The following is a 21345-nucleotide window of genomic DNA, read 5'->3' as shown; positions in this document are numbered from 1 at the left end:
ATCTGGTCAATTTCCACAAAACATCTTCTCAGGATTTTTATAGGGTCTGCATTGAATCTAGAGATCAATCGGGGAAGTTTTAATAAATTAACAAGCCTTCCAGCCAAAGAACCTGGCTTACTTTCCGTTTATTTGTGTCTTCGTTGTTTATTTCACTCAGTAACATACTATAGTGTTCAGTGAAAAAATGCACGTGTTTTATTATTTATTAAATCCTATGCGGTTTTTGGTACTGTTGTCAGTGGAATCTTCTAAACTTTCATTTTCCAGTTGTTTGCTTATGATACTTAACATTACAATTGACTTTTGCATATTAACCATAAGCCTATGCCTCCCATGAAATTAAAGATTACATCCAGCAGTTGGTTTGAAGATTTCTGACAATATTTTTTTATAAATACCATCATGTCATCTCTACCCAGAGATGGATTTATTTCTATTTCTTTTTTTGTTTTGTTTTTTGCTTTTCTGCAATAGCTCTCTCCTCCACTAAATGGAAGATGATAGTGGTAAGAGCAGACACTTTTGTCTTATTCCTGATATTAAGGGAAAAGCATTCAGTCTTACATCATCATTGCGTTAGCCTCAGGGTTTTCACAGATGCTTTATCGCAGATTGAGGAAGGTCCCCTCTAAGTCTCCAAGTTTGCTGAGAGTTTTGATCCTGAGAGAGTATTGATTTTTTTTCCCCTTTTGTTAGTAACAGTCTTGGTCATTTCTGATCCTTTGCTTTTCTGTATCCTTTTTATAAAGCACTTCTCAAACTCCACGTGGATACAGACAGGATATTGATTTGGATGGCACTGAGACCGCAAAAAAACTTAGTAAGAAAACGCGCATGGTAGATATTTTCCCATCCCACACTCCTATCTATTTCTATTTACTGTGGTTTTCTTGTAGTCAGCATATAGTTGGGTATTGATTATTTTATCCAACATAAACATGTCTGACTTTCTATTTCTATTTACCATGGTTTTCTTGTAGTCAGCATATAGTTGGGTATTGATTTTTTTTATCCAACATAAAAATGTCTGACTTTCTATTTCCTTACATTAAATTTATCTAATATAACATTTGACATAATTTGGTTCCAATATGGCTTTGTTTACTGTTGGTTTCATCTCCTCCTTTTCCTTTTCTGTTACTTTCTTTTGTATTATTTGAGTTTTTTTTTTCTTTGTAGAATTTCATTTTGTCTCCCCCTATTAGCTTATTGCCTATGATTGATTGATTGGCTTCTGTTATTACTGTCACTCTAAGACTTTATACGTCTTTAATTCTAAGATTTAAAGTATAATATTACACCACTTCATGAATAGTGTAAAAACTTACAATATCACACGCCTATTTTCATCCTGACCTCCCGGGTGCTATTGTTATATGATGGACTTCTACATGTGCTGTATGCCCCAAATACATTGCGACTGTTGTTGCTTTAAACATTCGATGATATTTTGGGGGCACCTGGGTGGCTCAGTCCGGTAAGTGTCCGACTCTTGGCTTCAGCTCAGGTCATGATCTCACAGTTCGTGAGTTCGAGCCCCGCATCAGGCTCTGTACTGTTAGTGGGATTCTGTCTCTCTCCTTCTCTCTGTCCCTCCCTTGCTTGTTCTCTCTCTCACGCGCACTCAAAATAAATAAACTTAAAAAAATATTAAAGGATATTTTGCAGTATTTCAAAATGGAGAATAGCATTTTCTATTTACAACACATTTACCGTGTCTCTTGACCTCAATTTCATTCCATTGAACAAACTCAAATTTCCACCTGCACTATATTCTTTTGTCTGAAGAACCTCCTTAGGTCGGTTGGCAGTAGATGCCTCAGGTTTCTTTTTCTGAAAATATCTACTCTGCCTTCCTTTTTGAAATTTGTTGTTGCTGATGAATGTGTTCTTAATGAACTTCTTTTGACATTGCAAACATGTGTCCATTTTCTTCTAGTGAGCACAGATTCAGACAAGAGCCTGCTGTCATTCTTACCTGTGCTCCTCTGTGTATAATGGACTTTTTTCCTCTAACCGCTTCAAGATGTCCTTTGTATCCCCGTTTTCCAGCAATTTAACTTAGGTGCACAGTGTCCTTTATCTTTCTACAGCTTGGCCCTTGTTCAGTTTCTTGGGTCTGTAGATTTAAATCATGAGGAACAACACTGGCCACTGTTGGCCCAACTATTTCCCCCATTTTCCATTCTTTTCTGCAATGCCAGTTACACGCGTGTTAAACGGCCTGCTATCATCCCCAAGCTAACTGGTGTTTTACTTATACGTTTTCTGTTTTACTTTGGATAGTTTCTGTTGCTACATTTTCAACCTCGCTGATCTTTTAGCCTGCAGTGTCTGATCTGCTTTGAAACGTGTATCCATTTATCTTTCATTGTATCGTGTTTTTCATGTCTAAATGGCCTCTTGAATCCTGTTTACACCATGCATTTTCCTCACCTCCGTGGTTGTGGTTTCCTTCACCATCTGAATGTATGGAACATGTGTGTAATAGCTGTGTTTGCACACGTCCTTGTCTGCTTGCTCCTTCCTGTCCACCACTTCCAGGTCCCGTGTTCTTGATTGACCGTTCCTCCTGAGTATGGGAACCAGTCCCCTACTTCTTGGCATGAAAATTAATTTCTATTGAGTACCTATTTTAAACGTTGGGTTGTTGGTTGCTAACACTTGTTTTATTCTTTGTTTTTAATGTTGATGTATTAATTTTTGAGGGAGAGAGAGGATGCACAAGCAGGGGAGGGTCAGAGAGAGAGAGAGAGAGAAGGAGACACAGAATCTGAAGCAGGATCCAGGCTCTGAGCTGTCAGCACAGAGCCTGATGCAGAGCTCGGACCCACAAACTATGAGATCATGACTTGAGCTGAAGTTGGACGCTTAACCAACTGAACCACCCAGGCGCCCCATAACTTGTTTTATTCTTTTTTTTTAATATTATTGTTTTTAAATTTACATCCAAATTAGTTAGCATATGTGCAACAATGCTAGCATTAGTTAGGATTAGTTCAATAATGATTACAGGAGTAGATTCCTTAATGGCCCTTACCCATTTAGCCCATCCCCCCTCCCGCAACCCCTCCAGTAACCTCTTGTTTGTTCTCCATATTTAAGAGTCTCTTATGTTTTGTCCCTCTCCCTGTTTTTATATTATTTTTGTTTCCCTTCCCTTCTGTTCATCTGTTTTGTCTCTTAAAGTCCTCACATGCATGAAGTCATATGATATTTGTCTTTCTCTGACTAATTTCACTTAGCATAATACCCTCCAGTTCCATCCATGTAGTTGCAAATGGCAAGATTTCATTCTTTTTGATTGCCAAGTAATACTCCAGTGTGTGTGTGTGTGTGTGTGTGTGTGTGTGTGTGTGTGTATACATACATATATATATATATATATATGTATATATATATATATATATATATATATATATATACCACATCTTCTTTATCCATTCATCCATCGATGACATTTAGGCTCTTTCCATACTTTGGCTATTGTTGATAGTGCTGCTATAAACATGCGGATGCATGTGTCCCTTTGAAACAGCACACCTGTATCCTGTGGATAAATACCTAGTAGTGCAATTGCTGGGTCATAGGGTAGTTCTATTTTTAATTTTTTGAGGAAACTCCATACTGTTTTCCAGAGTGGCTACACCAGTTTGCATTCCCACCAGCAATGCAAAAGAGATACTCTTTCTCCGCATCCTCACCGACATCTGTTGTTGCCTGAGTTGTTAACATTAGCCATTCTGACAGGTGTGAGGTGGTGTCTCATTGTGGTTTTGATTTGTATTTCCCTGATGATGAGTGATGTGGAGCATTTTTTCATGTGTCGGTTGGCCATCTGGATGTCTTCTTTGGAGAAATGTCTATTCATGTCTTTTGCCCATTTCTTCACTGGATGATTTGATTTTTGGGTGTTGAGGTTGATAAATTCTTTATAGATTTTGGATACTAACCCTTTATCTGGTATGTCATTTGCAAATATCTTCTCCCATTCTGTCTGTTGCCTTTTAGTTTTGCTGATTGTTTCCTACCCTTCGCTGTGCAGGAGCTTTTTATCTTGATGAGGTCCCAGTAGTTCATTTTTGCTTTTGTTTCCCTTTCCTCTGGAGACGTGTTGAGTGTAAGTTGCCGTGGCCAAGATCAGAGAGGTTTTTGCCTGCTTTCTCCTCAAGGATTTTGATAGCTTCCTGTCTTACATTTAGGTCTTTCATCCATTTTGACTATTTTTGTGTATGGTGTGAGAAAGTGGTCCAGGCTCATTCTTCTGTGTGTCGCTGTCCAGTTTTCCCAGCACCACTTGCTGAAGAGACTGTCTTTATTCCATTGAATATTCTTTCCTGCTTTGTCAAAGATGAGTTGGCCATACGTTTGTGGGTCCATTTCTGGGTTCTCTATTAACTTTTTTATTCTTAAGTAGTGTTAGAATATGTTCCAGCACAAAGTTAAGTACTGGAAGTCCATGGATGTTTTTGAGGGTTGCCTTTAACCTGTCAGAGCAGGTCCATGGGAACCTTTGGAGTAGGGCTAAGAAACCCTGACTACAAAAGTGACATCCTTCTGAAGATCCTGCCTGACGTCCTGTGTCCTCCAAGGTATCTTCATTCCAGTTTTGCGGGCACTTGAACCATCCCCTGCGCTGTTGACGTTTCAGAGAATCATCATGCAGTTCTCTACAGCAGGTCTGGTCTTTCCCAAGTTCCAGTACTTTCCTCTTGTCAGTGCACAGATCAGTGCTCACAGGCCTGCACATTCTCCTCCCCAGCTCTCCAGTGCACTGTCTCTGCAGCCCCCTCCTCTCTGGTGCCCTGGTCCACAAACTTTGGATGCCTGGGTCCCCCAGAGCCCCAATCTCTGTCTCCTCAGCTCAACAAGAGTCTAAAGGTGTGTATGGACTTCCCTTCCCTTGACTGTTGCTCAGAAGCTGCCTCCAGGGAGTAACCTGGTGAAATCGGAAGGTTCACATATTTTCCCTTCCTTAGAGATTGCAATCCGTCACTGCCTTTTCTCTAGTGTTTGCAAACTATTATTTCTCATACTGTGGCCAATTTTCTCTATGTTTAAGGCAGAAAAGTAAAGGCAACAGCTGCTATTCCATTTCATCTACACTTCATTCATGTTCTTTTCTTATCTTTTAAAATATCTTGTTGTACTTTCTTTTGGGTTACGTAGCTGTTCATTTTCTAACTTTGGAGAAAGGATTTTCTTTTTTTTAATGTTTATTTATTTATTTTGAGAGAGAGAGAGTGCACACGAGCGGGGAGGAGTAGAGAGAGGGAGAGAGAGAATCCCAAGCAGGCTCCGAGCTGTCAGCACAGAGCCCGACCTGGGGCTCGAACTCACGAACCGTGAGATCACGACCTGAGTTGAAATCAAGAGTTGGGTGCTTAACCCAAATGAAGAGTTGGGTGCTTAACCACTGAACCACCTAGGTGCCCCTCAGTCAATTTTTAACTGATTCTTCATCTCCGGTTTTCTCTTGGGTGATTCCCTGCCTTTCTTCGGTGTCCCTTCTTAAATTTTTATTTGAATATCTTTTCCTTTGGGCATAGTGCGATCCTTAGCTTCTGAATGAATTTTCCATTTCTTTCATTTTTTTTCACTGTCAATTTTATTTGTATTTAAGTTTCAAATATCTGTATCAAGACAGCTTTTCATATCCTCGGATGCTTGTTTGAAACACGTAACTCAGTTTGGAGTGTTACAATACAGTTTTCTTCTGTTTTATAGTTGATTTGGTATGTTGTATTCTTACTAAGGTATTTTGGTTCTTATTTCGATTCTTCTTTTGTTATAGTTTCTTCGAATAGATTTATCGCATTTTCTTTCATTCACTTGATGGAGTTGGGGTGGTTCGCGATATTCTTAGTTCAATGCTGCCCTCTTCTGTCCGTGTGGCAAAGTACAGCACTTTCTCTAATAAAGTTGTTTCCTCCTGGAAGGGATTTGTTTTTTGTTTTTTTGTTTAAATGTTTATTTATTTCTGAGACAGAGAGAGACAGAGCATGAGCGGGGGAGGGGCAGAGAGAGAGGGAGACACAGAATCCGAAGCAGGCTCCAGGCTCTGAGCTGTCAGCACAGAGCCTGACGCGGGGCTCGAACTCACAAACTGTGAGATCATGACCTGAGCTGAAGTCGGTGGCTCAACCTACTGAGCCACCCAGGCGTCCCGGGAGATTGTTATCAAAGGGGTTATCTCACCTCCACTCAATTCATTCTTTGCCTTTCAAAATACTAACTTTCCCTCTTTCCCTTTTTCCTTTTCATCACTCAACCTCCAAAGGGCGACTCTCTTTTAAACAATTAATGCCTTTCAAAGACTGCCACCTCAAGTCGTGTATGCTTGTAAATTCCTTCTCTGCAGACGGAGTCTATCTTTCTAGCGGTGGTTGTTAGATCAGGAGTAGGCCGGCTTCTCTCTACCACACATTTTCCAAGACTGTCCTCATTTACTGAATAAAAGGCTTCTGTTAAGTGCTTGAAGCATGACTTATTAGGATTTTATGTTTTCTTTTTTTTTTTTAACTTGCAGTCATTCAAAATTTAGTATTTCTCTGTGTCCTAGACATGTTGAAGGTGCAGGGTTTGTACATTATAAAAAAAAATGGATTTTGCCATGTTTTACTAGTTTGCTCAGTTTTTGAATTTTCAGGTTTTCTTCTGTTGTTACATAACCATCAAAGATTATATATTTTCCTCTAGGCATTATTATAGTTAATTCCCACACATTTTGCTATGATATTGCTATTATCATTCAGTTCAAGACATTTTCCATTTTCCATTTTCCTTATGTTTTTCCTTTGGCCCATGACTCATGTCCATAAATATATTTTTACATTTCCAAACGCATGATTTTCTAGGGTTTTTGATCTATTATAATGGTCTTGTGGTCAAAGAACATACTCTGTGTGATTTAAAATATTTGAGGGGCACCTGGGTGGCTCAGTCGGTTAAGTGTCCAACATCAGCTCAGGTCATGATCTCACGGTTCGTGAGTTCAAGCCCCGCATCGGGCTCTGTGCCGACATTTCAGAGCCTGGAGCCTGCTTCAGATTCTGTGTCTCCCTCTCTCTCTGCCTCTCTCATGCTCTGTCTCTCTCTTTCTCTCAAAAAGAAATAAACATTAAAAAATAAAATAAAATATTTGAGTAACGTAAGGAGTTATTGAATCACTATATTGTACACCTGAAACTAATACAACACTGTGTGTTAATAATAGTGAAATTAAAAAAAAAAACATCTAAGCCAAAAAATTTAAAAATTAAATATTTGAAAATTTCCAGGTTGTTTTATGATACGTGGTAATTTTACGAATGGTCCTTGCAAGAAGGTATACTTGTGTGTGTGTGTGTGTGTGTGTATTATTACTAACAAGTTGCCCCAGTATATTTATATTTATATTTATATTTATATTTATATTTATATTTATATTTATATTTATTAACTAACTGTGCTGCCTTATTCGACTATATGAGTTTTGTCTATACTAAATCCCCCAATATCCTGTTGTCCTATTAATTGCCACACAGTTTATAATGACTCTTATCAGCAAGAGTCACGAACAGATATTTCAGTGTCTTTACAGATTAAAAAAAAAATCTATGTTTAACATAGAGGTCATCCAAGTAAGTCAACCTACCATTGTTAATGTTGTACACTAATATGTATTGGATCTTTGCCAAATCAACTGTTGCTATATCATTGATGTAATTTCTATGTCTCTCTTGAAAATCACATGTAAACCTTGATAAGAATAAGAGCTGTGTTACAGGCAGAACAAACAAGCACGTAAAAACAATGGCTCTCCTGGCAAAAAGAAGGCATGTGGGAAGGCAAAAATCATATCAAGTTTTTTACTTCTAAAAAGTCCACTAAATTAGAATTGGCCACGGTTCATTTAAAATATCTTTTATCGTGAACTTCGCAGAGTTCACGAGGTCTGTCACAATCACCTGTGTCCCGTGGGTCATGTCTTGATAAGGTTGGTGTGTAATGTGTGGGTAAGATTGGTCCTCCCCTTGAAGGGGCCAAGATTCTGAAATCTGTGCTCTCTTCGAGTTCTTCAGCATTTTGGTATATCATTGATACCATGGTATCATCTTTCATTGGAATCTGGATTTTTCTCTAAAACCCATCGCTTCCAGTTCCTGATAAGTCTTATAAGCTGCCATTTCTATATGTTATATATCTTTAATTTTTTTATGAAACGTTTGCAGATCCTGAAGTTTATGGTTTACACGGTTTCTCAAATCTTTCTTTTTTAATTTTATTAATGTTTATTTATTTTTGATAGAGAGAGAGACAGAGCACAAGTTGGGGAGGGGCAGAGAGAGAGGGAGACAGAATCCGAGGCAGGCTCCAGGCTCTGAGCTGTCAGCACAGAGCCCGGCGCGGGGCTCGAACTCATGGACCATGAGATCATGACTTGAGCTGAAGTCCGATGCTCAACCGACTGAGCCACCCAGGCGCCCGTCAAAGCAAATCTTTATAGGAGCTTTTCTCTTGCTGGCGAATCTTCTATTTCTATTCTCTGCATGTTTTGTGTGTACTGTTTCGTAAGGAAGGGACTACATTTCCTATTTGAATTCATCAGTGTTCTTGAAGTCTGACTCTGGAAATTTCTCTACAAATGCTAGATATTTCTTAGGTTCTATGACAAGACATTGAAGGAGATGTTCCTTTATGTCCTAATACTTCAGCATTGTTCATCCGCATTAAGATCCTTCATCACTGTCAACATCATAAATGCCTCAACTTCCTAGAATTTCTTCAAATTTCACAAGAGCTAACAAAAAAGGGCTGCTGAGGTCCATGTTCTGAGCAATGCAATTACCATAAACAATGCGAACAAAATTTTCAGGAATTTTCTATTTCTTTCCATTCTTGTGTCTTCCATGTTTTGGATCTCTCTCTCTTGAAAATTGGGCTGCCATTTGCCGTGGTGCTGGGAGGAACACTGACAAGCTGTTGCTGTGGGATCTGGTGCTTGTGTGGGGCCATAACTCTCCATGTACAGCAGGGAACGTGAGGGCACCCTCTAGGAACCGCCCAGAAATGGGCACACGGTAGATAAGTAGTTACATCTCCACATACTGCTTCTGTCCTATTCATCTATACATTTGGGATTTCAAATAAATACACGTTCCTCTTTTTCACTGTTTCCTATATGTTTCTTACTCTCACTTCGTATTTTCCATTTTTTTGTGCATTTTTGCTTTATCATGAATGGTGTCTCCTTATTTACCTACTAGCTCTCCAATTCTCTCCACCAGCGTCAGATCAGCTACTGTGCTCACTTGCTCTGTTCTTTGTTTATGATATTTTTCAGTTCTGGAACTCCTTTCCCCTCAATTTCCTAATTTCCCATTTCGTAATTTTTAATTTCTTTACAAAAATTCTGAACTCACCTTTTCTCTCCTTGCACATTTTCAGTGTCTAGAATCAATGTGTGTCTTTCTGTTTTCTTTCATTCTGCTGATTCTAATTCACGGTGCCCTTTCTCTTTACGTGTTTGGTTACTATTGATTGTATGCTGGACATTTTATTTTAAAACATTATTGATGGAAATAATTTAAGGCTTAGTCACATATTATCTTTCTCCAGAGAAGTCTTGTTTCTGTCTGCCTGCATCCTGGGAATGATAAGAATCTAAGGTCACCTCGATACCAGTTCAAGACTTAGAGTTTTCTCATTTACTCGGACCAAGCCAGGCTTTAGTCTGGTTAAGGGCTTTTTCCTATTGATGTATCCTTTTTCTAAGAAACCAGCCTCCAGGTATTCCTTCCAAAGCAGTGGATTGTTTTCAGAGATCAGTTCCAACTTTTGATCTTTTATTATACTTCTGAGACCACCAAAGATCCGGCTCAGAGTTTTAGCTTTCCCTTCTAGAATGGCAAATTCCTGTATGGCCAAAGTGGCCTTGAGTGCTAGGCTTACATTTTAAAGTTTCCATCCTTTCGCTGACCCAATCACTTCTACCTTATTAGCTTTTTGATATTTTAATAAAAGCGAAATATTAATCTAGTTGTTTCCCATTAGAAGTATTGCCCCATGTTACCTGGTTAGTTTCTACTACTGGAAATAAAATATCCAGATTTATTTTCTGCGAGAAGAAGTCTAAACTTATTTTGAATTTAAATAAAGATGCTAATAAGCCTTTACATGACAAGCACTTACTTCAGTAGTCTAATTCTAAAATAGATAACTAGATAAAACATGGAGACTTGCCATGAATTTGCAGCTTAAATGAAAAACAAAAGGCACCAATGCCTTTCATTTCTTAAAATGTTTACTTTGATTTGCTCTCAAAGGACTTACCTACAGGAGCAATGGATTCTTTGAAAAGTCTGGAGATGGAATGAGTGAAACTAGTAAGTACAAGTTTTCTTTCTCCTTTCAACCACATTCTGCATTTTATCTGAATTTAGAATGGCTCAAAACAGGCCAAATTACCCCCATTTCTTTTTTTTTAAATGTTTATTTATTTTTGACAGAGAGAGAGAGAAAAAGAGAGAGACAGAGCATGAGTGGGGGAGGGGCAGACAGAGAGGGAGACAGAATCTGAAGCAGGCTCCAGGCTCTGCCCTATCAGCACAGAGCCCGATGCAGGGCTCGAACTCATAAGCTGCGAGATCATGACCTGAGCTGAAGTCAGACGCTCAACCAACTGAGCCACCCAGGCGCCCCTACCCCCATTTCTAAGGGCAAGATCTTCTTATAAAGAAAACTCTGTAGACAAGGAAAAGCAGGAAGTCCGGCATGGCTGGATGGCATCTAGATAAAGGAGGCACTGATGATACAGATTTTGAGGGACCCTTTTGGTTCCTTCGCCACTCATTGTGTACAACTGGCAGTTGTGGGACGTGTGCCCCAATCCCCTCTGTGGTCGAATCAGTCTGCGCAATCGTGAAGGAAGACATGGGAAAAGTAGAACTAAATCTAACACGACAGTTACAGATAAATCCACAAGCAGAGATCAATTGTGGAAAGGAATACATATGGGGGTCATGGAAATGGACACTGATTCCTTAGAAGTATTCACATCTTTACTTCTAATGGCTATGGGGTTTCCTTCTGGGGAGATGAAAATGTTCTAGAATTAGATTGTGGTGACGTTGCTCCATTTCGTGAGCACCTTTAAAAACACATCAGTCACTTTAGGGCACCTGGGTGGCTCAGTTGGTTAAGTGTCCAAGTTCAGCTCAGGTCATGATTTCATGGTTCGTGGGTTCAAGTCCCACATCAGGCTCTGGTGCTGACAGTGCGGAGCCTGCTTGGGATTCTTTCTCTTTCCCTTTCTCTCTGTCCCTCCCCCACTCACACTTTCTCTCTCTCTCTCTCAAAACTAAACTTAATTTTTAAAAATGTAAAAAAAAACATTGAACACTTTAAATGGATGGCTTTTGTGGTATATGAAATATGTCTCAATAGAGCTGGGGTTTTTTCTTAATTTTTTTCTTAACGTTTATTTATATTTGAGAGAGACAGAGACAGAGCATGAGCAGGAGAGGGGCAGAGAAAGAGGGAGACACAGAATCCAAAGCAGGCTCCAGGTTCTGAGCTGTCAGCACAGAGACCGATGCAGGGCTCAAACCCAAGAACTGTGAGATCATGACCTGAGCCGAAGTCGGATGTTTAACCAATTAAGTCCCCCAGATGCCCCAAGCTATTTTTTTAAAAAAAGAAAAATCCTTGAGCTGTCTGTATATCCCTTGGGTAGTCTTCCAGTCATTTAAATAGCAAGAGTTTAGAGCCAATAAAATCCACATAGAAAAATGATTAATAACATAATCATTAAATTCAGAAAGATACCCAGGTTTAAACTTTGGTTTCATACTTAGTGTGCAGTTAAAATAAGAGACTCTTTTTTTTTATATAAATTTTTTTTAACATTTTATTTATTTTTGAGATAGGAAGAGACAGAGCATGAACAGGGGAGGATCAGAGAGAAGGAGACACAGAATCTGAAACAGGCTCCAGGCTCTGAGCTGGCAGCACAGAGCCCGACGTGGGGCTCGAACTCACGGACCGTGAGATCATGACCTGAGCCGAAGTCGGCCGCTTAACCGACTGAGCCACCCAGGCGCCCCAGTAAGTGACTCTTTAATACAGAGAACAAACTGAGGGTTCCTTGAGGGGAGGCAGGTGGGGGGATGGGTTAAATGGATGACAGGCATTAAAAGGAGGGCACTTTTCAGGGTGAACACTGGGTGTCATAGGTAAGAGATGAATCCCTGGGTTCTACTCCTAAAGCCAAGACTACACTGTACGTTAACGAACTTGAAATTAAATTAAAAAATCAGTTATGTAACATCACTGGTCATTAGCTTTCTCAAGTAAGGTGGGGATAACAATACTGCCTTGTCCAGAAGCAGGGATGGAAGCAAGATTTTCACTCAAGTAATACACTGTTGGAGCACCCTAGGGGACAGGAGGTTAGTGAGAATGTGGACCCTGCTTAGTTTCAGGTGTGTTTCCTCTAGGAAGTCAGTCAGCCATTGGCCAAAGTCTGAGGAGACCGTGTAGGAGGGCGCGGTCTTCCAGGCTGGTGGCCGTCAGGCATTTGGTGGCCACCACTCATGGCTACTGGAGGAGGGTGCCCTTGCCAGGAAAGGGCATCTGGGTTGGGCACTATCAGCATTTCCTGCTCTCTCCTCCCCCACAGTATTGCTACAGGACGACAAACGATAACACATGACACACAATCATTGTGAAGGGCTGCATGGTGCCTGGCACGTAAGAAGTACTTTCTAAACAGTAGCTATTTTTTTTTTCCAGGGCATAAAATATCAAATACACAGACAATGAAATGAATTGCAAATATTGTGTAACCCCATCCCATAAGACAATCTTACCGTGCATGTTGGTTCTTCATCAAATACATATGTGTGATTTATTGAGCACACTTCGTGATGAGGTGGTAAAGGAGTAACTTTCAGTGGGCTTGTCCAACCTGAAAAAAAAATAAGTTTTTAAAGATGTACTAGAGATCTTTTCTTCTGCCAGAAGTATTTCCTATTAGAAATGACGTTAATTGACGTTTCGGTGGAATACCTAACAACTTTTCTCAGCAGTGAGAGCTGAATTTCCATCTTAGGGTAATTATAACGATGTGGAATTACTTGGTATGTATCACTCATTACTAGAAGAGGCCTGTTGGGTACCATGAATCTGCAGATGAGTGTGCGGTTGGGGACGGTGGCCACACAAAGGAGTCTAGTTACCATGTAGATAACTTACCTAACTGATAGAAGTTCTAAGACCCTATCAAATACACACACAGACTTCAACAAATATCTACTGCGCCGTAAGTGGAAATAGATACGCGGAGACGGAAGAGGGGGTTCCTGGTTTTGAGGTGCTCCTGAACAAAGAGCAACGACAGTCGTGTAAGTAGATCGTTGCAGTGTCGTGTAGCAACCATAAGGATAGTTGGGCTCTGAGCTCTGTGGGGGTGTGGAGGAAGGATACTGGCCCAGCCAGACTGTGGGGAGTTGAGACTATCTCCCCGAAGACAACTCTTGATCTAACGTTGACAAAGGGGAAGTCAGAAAGATTAGAGTCTGAGAAGGCCTGGACACACCACTGCTGACTTAGAAGACAGAGGAGGCCTCGTGAGGAGGAGCACAGGTAGCCTGAGGGAGCAGAGTGTCCCTGGCTGTGACAGCTCTGATGCCCGGAACCGGAATCTGCACAAACTGAATGATCCTGAAGTCGATTTTCCCTGGACACTGTAGGCTTTAGCAGTTAGATCCTGAATAAAAAACCCAGTTGAGGGGCACCTGGGTGGCTCAGTCAGTTACGCATCCAACTTCGGCTCGGGTCATGATCTCACTGTTCATGGGTTCGAGTCCCACGTCCAGGCTCTGTGCTGACAGCTCAGAGCCAGGAGCCTGCTTTGGATTCTGTGTCTCTGTCTCTTTTTGCCCCTCCCCTGCTCTCTCTCTCTCTCAAAAATAAACATTAAAAAAAATAATTTAAAAAATTGAAAAATTAAAAAGAAAGAAAACCCAGTTGAGCCTGCCTAGACTTTCTCACAAAACTGGGTGCTAATAAATGGGTTTCATGTCAGGCTGCTAAGTTTGCAGCACTTTGTCACCACAGGAAGAGAAAATACAGAGGCAGAGGCAGAGGCAGAGGCAGGAGGTCAAGGCCAAGTGAGAAAGGTCGTGCTGAAGCCCATGGTTATTTCCATTTTGAGAACAAGGATAATTCTGTCGGTGACACCCAGCTGGCCAAAGGAAACCCTCCAGAAGACCGTTGTGCCCACCGCAGCAGGATGGCACTCTGTGGTGTCCTTCTGATTTGCTGTCATTGACCAAAGAGGAAAGTAGGAAAACAACAAAACCTAAAATGTGATTTTTAAGGCAGAGTAGGAGACAGGAAACGGGACAATGAATCTCAGCTGTGCACGTCAGGGTCGCTACGCTCACATCTAAGTAAGACGATGGCATTGCCGTTACCTTGTTTCACACTCTGCGGCTGCAGAAGAAACCACTCCAAAACCTAGTGTCTTAAACCAACCATTCATCATCTCTCGGGACTCTGAGGCCAGGCAGGGGTTGTATGTCATGTGGCGTAGCTTGGGAGAGCTTATGAGGTCCCAAATCATCTCCCTCACATGGCTGGCCAGTGGGAGCTCAGCTAGGCCTGCTGACCAGTGCCTTGTTTGTTTGTTTGTTTGTTTGTTTGTTTGTTTTTCCTACGGGCCCATGCTGGATTTGTCACAAAATAGTCACTGAGAATCCAGAGGAAGAATCCCAAGAGGACTAATCCCAATGTGCAAGTCCTGAAGTCAGGCTCCACTTACATCATGGTTGCTAATGATGTCTTGTAGGCTAGAGCCCAGAGACAACGTGGGCAAGGAACAGACCTCATGCCCTGGTGCGGGAAAGGGCAGACACACACTGAAAGCGGTGAGCTGCCAATGGCCACATTCAGGAGCAGCGATCACACACCTTTTCTTCATTACGCATAGTCTCATTTCACCACTTTCATGCCACCAAACAAGTATCAAGTCCCTTGTCAAGGAAAATGTTGTATTAGTTCTTCCCTTGTTAGAGATGGGACATGTCTGCGACTGTGATATGTTCATTGTGAGTTTTGTGCAACACATGAAAGTGTATGAGTTTGGAGGGGTCTGCCACAAATGGTGTTTTTCCATAGGACCTATCATTTTTATCATAAAATACTTCTATAATGTGATGGTTTTAAAGAAACAAAACCTTAAATTTTTCTTAATGTTTATTTATTTTTGAGAGAGAGAGAGACAGAGACAGAGCATAAGCATGAGCAGGGGAGGGGCAGAGAGAGAGAGAGGGAGACACAGAATCCAAAGCAGCCTCCAGGCTCTGAGCTGTCAGCACAGAGCCTGATGCGGGGCTCGAACTCACCATCGCGAGATCATGACCTGAGCCGAAGTTGGACACTTAACCGACTGAGCCTACCCAGGCACCCCAAGAAACAAAACCTTAAAAGAAATATTTAAGGAGTATTCTCTGTATATTTTTTATCTTTTTTTTCTTGGAAATATTTATTCAGTTATTTTGAGAGACAGAGTGTGCAAATGAGTGAGGGGGTGGTGAGAGAGAGAGAGAGAGAGAGAGAGAAAGAAAGAGAGAAAGAGAGAAAGAGAGAGAGAGAATCCCAAGCAGGCTCCATGCTTAGGATGGAGCCCAACTTGGGGCTCTATCTCATGACCGTGAGATAATGATCTGAGCTGAAACCAAGAGTCGGACACTCAACTGACTGAGTCATCCAGGCACCCCTGTATATTTTCTTATTCATGTGTTTTCCTCCTCTAATGGCTAGAGATATGTTTCTTCAACATCTAAAATATCCTTGGTAGTGGTCTCTCTGAATTTTCTTTCTCAACATAGCTAAAGGTAGGTCAATTTTGTCATTCTCAAAGAACCAATTTAAGGTTTAGTTGATTTTTCCTGTTCTTGTGTTTTCTACTTTATACTCTATTTATATGCATCCAACATCAGACCTTCCAAGTACGTGGGCAAATACTGACAGAATCGAAGGCAGAAATAACTCTATAATAATAGTTGGGGACTCCAACATTCAACTTTAAATAATGGGGAGAACAACTAGACAATGATCAATAAGGAAACAGAGCACTCAAACAGTAACAATTTGACCCAAAAGACATATACAGAACACGCCAACAGAATACCCAAGCAGAACACACATTTTTCTCAAGTGCACATGGATATTCTATACAACGGATTATATTGTAGGCCACGAAACAAGTGTTCATAAATTTTAAAAGACCAAAATCATACAAAGGTATATTTTCTGGAGTAGCCAGATTCTGAGACAGAAAGAAAAATGGTGATTGCCAGGGGCTGGGAGGAGAGGAGGAGATAAGAAGTTAATATTTAATGGGTACAGAGTTTCAGGGTTTTTAAAAAATTTTTTTTAATGTTTATTTATTTTTGAGAGAAAGAGAGGGAGGGAGAGAGAGGGTGGGAGGGAAAGACAGAGAGAGGGTGACACAGAATCAGAATCCAAAGCAGGCTCCAGGCTCTGAGCTGTCAGCACAGAGACCGATACAGGGCTCAAACCCAAGAACTGTGAGATCATGACCTGAGCTGAAGTTGGATGCTTGACCGACTAAGCCACCCAAGAGCCCCCAGAGTTTCAGGTTTTTAAGAAGAAAAGACTTAAGGAGATGAATGGTGGTGTAGGTTTCATAATAATGTACTTAATGCCAATAAACCATGCACTTAAAAATGGTTGATTGTTATAGAGCAAAGGTTTGCATGCCCCCCAAATTCACATGTTGAAACTTTTACCCCCAGTGTGATGGTATTTGAAGGTTGGGCCTTTGGGGGGTAATCAGGTTTAGATAAGGTCTCGAAGGTGTGGTTCCCATAATAGGATTACTATCCTTATAAAAAAAAAAAAAAGAGGAAGAGAGACCAGAGCTGTCTCTCTCTCTCTGCCAAATGAGGAAACAGGAAGAAGCATGTCCTCTGCAAGCCAGAAAAAGGGATCTCACCAGGAACCAAATTAGCTGGCACCTCTATCCTCGACTTCCCAGCCCTCAGAACTATGAGAAGTAAACATGTCTTGTTTAAGCCACACATCCTATGGTATTTTCTTTTAGTAGCTTGAGCTAAGCCAGTGGCTAAAAAAAGTAATAAGATATACAAGGAGTTAGAAGTATTGATATTAGGAAGCTGAATGTAGGAAAGTCAAAGATGTGATACAGGCAACCTCTATTTTCTCTGTGATAAGGAAGATGTGTCATCTGTTGTAATTAGAGTCAAAAAGACCAATGAAGGGTTTGAATATAATTAGGATAAGTTTAGAATACCTGACTGGTATATGATAAAGAAAGCCAGCTAGGAACAAAAAAGTATTGAACCCAGTTAAATGTCTAGACAAAGTCGGAATAGGGCAAGAAATTGGCAATATAATCTTTTACGATATTGTCTTGGTATTTATGAACGCCCACTGAAAAGCGTACTGGTGTGTGATATAATTAATTCTACAAATGTGTCCTTTATCAGAATGTATTCTACATTATGTGTATTTGGGTTTGCTAAAAACTGAAAGTACTTACTATTGATAATTAATGATTATTTCCAAGATCTACAAAATCATTGAAAATTTGGACAAATTATATCGAACCCAGTCCACAGCTGGCCGGTATTACTCCTTGAAACTCTAATAGCCAATATTAACAGCTACTATCAACTGAATGCTTGAACTGGGTTCCAGGAATTTTGTTTCGTGCTCTACATGTCTTAATTCATTTAATCCTAATGATTTTATAAGAGAAGTACTCTTATTGCCAAGGAATTGAAAATTCTGGACTTTGTAAGAGCTAACATTTATTCGTCCATTCCTTCATGTCAGATATCTTTATGTGAATTATATTAAATAGTCCTCATTATTACCTTATTAAATAATACTAGTATGTGAATTTATATGTATATCCACAGGCATAAACAGATTAGCAACTATTCCCAGATGATAGGGCAAGTAAGCCTTCTCTTAGGATTCAAGCCTAGACAGACAATTGAACTCTGTTGTACTGATTCGGGCAGTGAGTTCTATACTTGGTTCTGAACTGTTGGTGCAAAGTCCGTCAACCCTATTTTAGTTTTAAGTTAGCTTCGATGAATTATTTCTTCAACGTGTAATTTGTTGGAATAATGTTCTGAGAGTCCAAGCTTAGAAAAACCTAACGAAACAAACCAAAAATACGGCTCTTGAAACTTACACTAGGCTGGGGTTTACTGCTTGTAAACAAAGTGGTATACTTGTCTAAAATAGGACTCTTATAAACAACTTCAATTCCTTTAAACATATTCTTAACAATGACTATTATTTTACACGGAAGCATCAGCAAAAGATTGAGCTCAAGCTCTTTTCTTGACAGAGTCGAAAAATAGTCACTAGCTCTGAATCAGTGAGATGTCCTCTGTCTGCACAACAGACCCGAACTCATCAACGGTTCAGGGCAAATTACGTTAGCTTCCAGTCTAGATGGCATTTCAAGTGGATTGTAAAACACTTACTTCTTAAAATAGATTGCTGGAACCTCATTCACATTCTTTACTTTATTCACTCATATTCTTCATGTGGAAATGCCAAACTAGAGAATTCCCCCAAGCCCGCCTGCTGAGTCCACAGCTGAAGCACACGTGAAAAAGCCTAGCTCTTATCGTCTGCTTCTCTCTCTCCGAACTGCTCTTTCTTACTCCGTGTGCCTTTGCTTTGCAAGTGTTTCTCACCATTTCTGCACCAAGCCTGTGACACTGTCTGCGAGTTCTTACAGAGAAACCATAAAGTGTAGAGCTATTAGTAAGGGGTCAGTTCTGTATCCAGGGCTACGGAAGGGTTGTTTCTTACCAGACCCCCAAATCGACTTCCAACTACCTTCCCATTTCATTTTGGTTCTTGGGACCTCTTTCATAACCATCAGCAGACGTTTCTCAAGGGAGAGAGACAGATAAGGAGGTATGCTATACAATCATCCAAACTAAACATACATTCCCTTGTGGAAAAATTAGGTTATCTACATGTCTAGAATAAATTCTCTGATACACACTTTGTGTTGGCCACTTATCCTAATTAAGGCACGTTTTAAAAGCCATTTTTTTAGGGGCACCTGGGTGACTCAGTCGATTAAGCATCCAACTCTTGATTTCGGCTCAGGTCATGATCTCACAGTTCGTGGGATCAAGCCCTGTGTCAGGCTCTGTGCTGACAGCATGGAGCCTGCTTGGGATTCTCTCTCCCTCTCTCTCTGCCCCTCCACTTCCCACACATGCACTCTCAGTCAAAAATATATTTAAAAATACATTTTCTTACAAATAGATTTATAAAAGGCTTATCAATCTTACTATCTTCTCCTTACCATCTATAATTTTAAAAAATAAGAATTCCTTATTCTGTATAATTTTAAGTTTAAAATACTGAATCTTATATCCATGCTCTTCTCTCTCGTTCGAATGTTTAAAAATTATAAAGCCCAGGGGCACCTGGGGGGCTCAGTCGGTTGAGCACCGACTCTTGATTTCAGCTCAGGTCATGATCTCATGGTTTGTGGGATCGAGCCGCAGGTCAGGGCTCTGTGCTGACAGTACAGAGCCTGCTTGAGATTCTCTCTCTCTCTCTCTCTCTCTCTGCCCCTGCCCTGCTGTCTCTCTCAAAATAAATAAGTAAACATTAAAAAAATTATAAAGCCCATGCCACTTTATTTACCTCCAAGTCTTGCTCTGATGGAAATGTCCGGTGTTGCCCTGGAATCCCATCTCCTGTCTTGTTTTAGTTCTTCTAATAAAATTGTTTGCCTTTTCAGTGTTGTTTGAAATCCTGTGTCTGGCCTGGGAACTCGATGCTGCGGTTTCACGTCACTGAAATCCACCAGGTTTGGTATGGTCCTGCCAATGCCAGGTTTTAAATCAGCATCACCACCAGGACTCAAAAACCCTGAACAGGGATCACCCAAGGGCACATCATCCCGAAGTGGAAATAGTGGATAATCTTGCCCATATGGCGGGGGATAAGGATAGTGTAAATGATAGTCTGGCATGACTGAAGGGGGATAAGGGTGAAACTTAAGAAAAGTAGGATTGCATTTCTTTTCAATTCTGCCATGGTCATGTCTATCCTCAACGCCTTTCACAAAAGGCATGTTCATTTTTCTTAAGAGATTGCAGTAGTGCGGGTAATCCACGTTCTCAACAGCCTTTGCTCCTGGAAGGATGGACCTTTCAGAAATACTGATCTTTCCGGGTGTGCACTGTGAATCCATATCCACGCTCTTTAGAATTTTGGCTGACTGTAAATGAAGCTCTTCTGATGACGCCTTTCTCTTTTACTATAAAACTTACTATTTCCAATAATTGAGGATTGGTTAATCTAACCTAAAGTTGTTGATTTGGTTTTCTAAATGTTGATAGAGTAGGTTTTCTTCTTCTTTTTTTTTTTTTAAGGTAGATATTTTTTCCCTACCAAAAGAAGTAGATAGGGCAGTAAGGGATGAGGACAGAAAATAATAGAACAAAAGAGAGTCCTTGTTGCTTGGCAACAGCTAGAACTGTAACACATTGGACCAGTTAGTGTATATGTCACAATTTAATTCTTAGGAAAGACAAAAATGGCCTTGTTAGTAGTGTTTTCATGATAGTTTCCTCCCCACTGCTCAGGAAAATGGTGCTCAGTTGTCACTTATTTCTAAATTTTTTCATAAGTTGACATTTTATGGGTAAATGATATTCAATAAAGAGTATAAAGCAGCTAATCAACTGACAATACATTTTTAAAGTCTATATCTAACTAAAATTTTTACCTTATAGACCTAATAAATTATAAAACTCACTACCTGAATAAATGTAAATGTAAAGCAAAAAATGAACATGTATTATATCATAGGTAACTCAGTGCACATAATTTTTAAGAAACATAAGTAAAGTCAAAGCACAAGTTCATCATTAAAATATCTAATTTTTTGGGAGAGCACCAGCAGGGGAGGGGAGGGAGAGGGGGACAGAGGATCTGAAGCAGGCTCTGTGCTGACAGGCTGACAGCAGTGAGCCCGATGTGGGGCTCGAACTCACGAACCACAAGATCATGACCTGAGCCAATGCTCAACTGACTTGAGCCACCCTGGTGCCCCACAAGTTCATCTTTAAAATACACTTAATTGGGGCGCCTGGGTGGCTTGGTCGGTTAAGCGTCCGACTTCGGCTCAGGTCATGATCTCACAGTCCGTGAGTTCAAGCCCCGCATGGGGCTCTGTGCTGACAGCTCAGAGCCTGGAGCCTGTTTCAGATTCTGTGTCTCCTTCTCTCTCTGCCCCTCCCCTGTTCATGCTCTCTG

General features: G+C 40.5%; 1 protein-coding gene across 5 annotated transcripts in view; it reads right to left on the bottom strand.

The window, feature by feature from the left end:
* The window catches only part of SPATA48 (spermatogenesis associated 48), a 53490-nt gene extending 32989 nt beyond the window's left edge, over positions 1–20501 (bottom strand). For all 5 annotated transcript variants that reach the window (XR_007150202.1, XM_047849131.1, XM_047849133.1 and 2 more), the window contains exons 1-2: positions 19726–20501; positions 12855–12952 (exon numbers count right to left, since the gene is read on the bottom strand). Coding sequence is in view for 4 of the 5 variants with exons in the window: in XM_047849131.1 (XP_047705087.1) it covers positions 12855–12952; positions 19726–20278 (651 nt within the window). In the remaining variant the exon portion in view is untranslated. The remainder of the gene's footprint in view (positions 1–12854; positions 12953–19725) is intronic.
* Between the last annotated feature and the right edge of the window lie 844 nt (positions 20502–21345).

Source organism: Prionailurus viverrinus, chromosome A2 (assembly GCF_022837055.1).
Source record: "Prionailurus viverrinus isolate Anna chromosome A2, UM_Priviv_1.0, whole genome shotgun sequence".
Classification (NCBI taxonomy): domain Eukaryota; kingdom Metazoa; phylum Chordata; class Mammalia; order Carnivora; family Felidae; genus Prionailurus; species Prionailurus viverrinus.
Note: the sequence above shows the minus strand (reverse complement) of the source record. Positions and strands in the feature narration are given on the sequence as shown.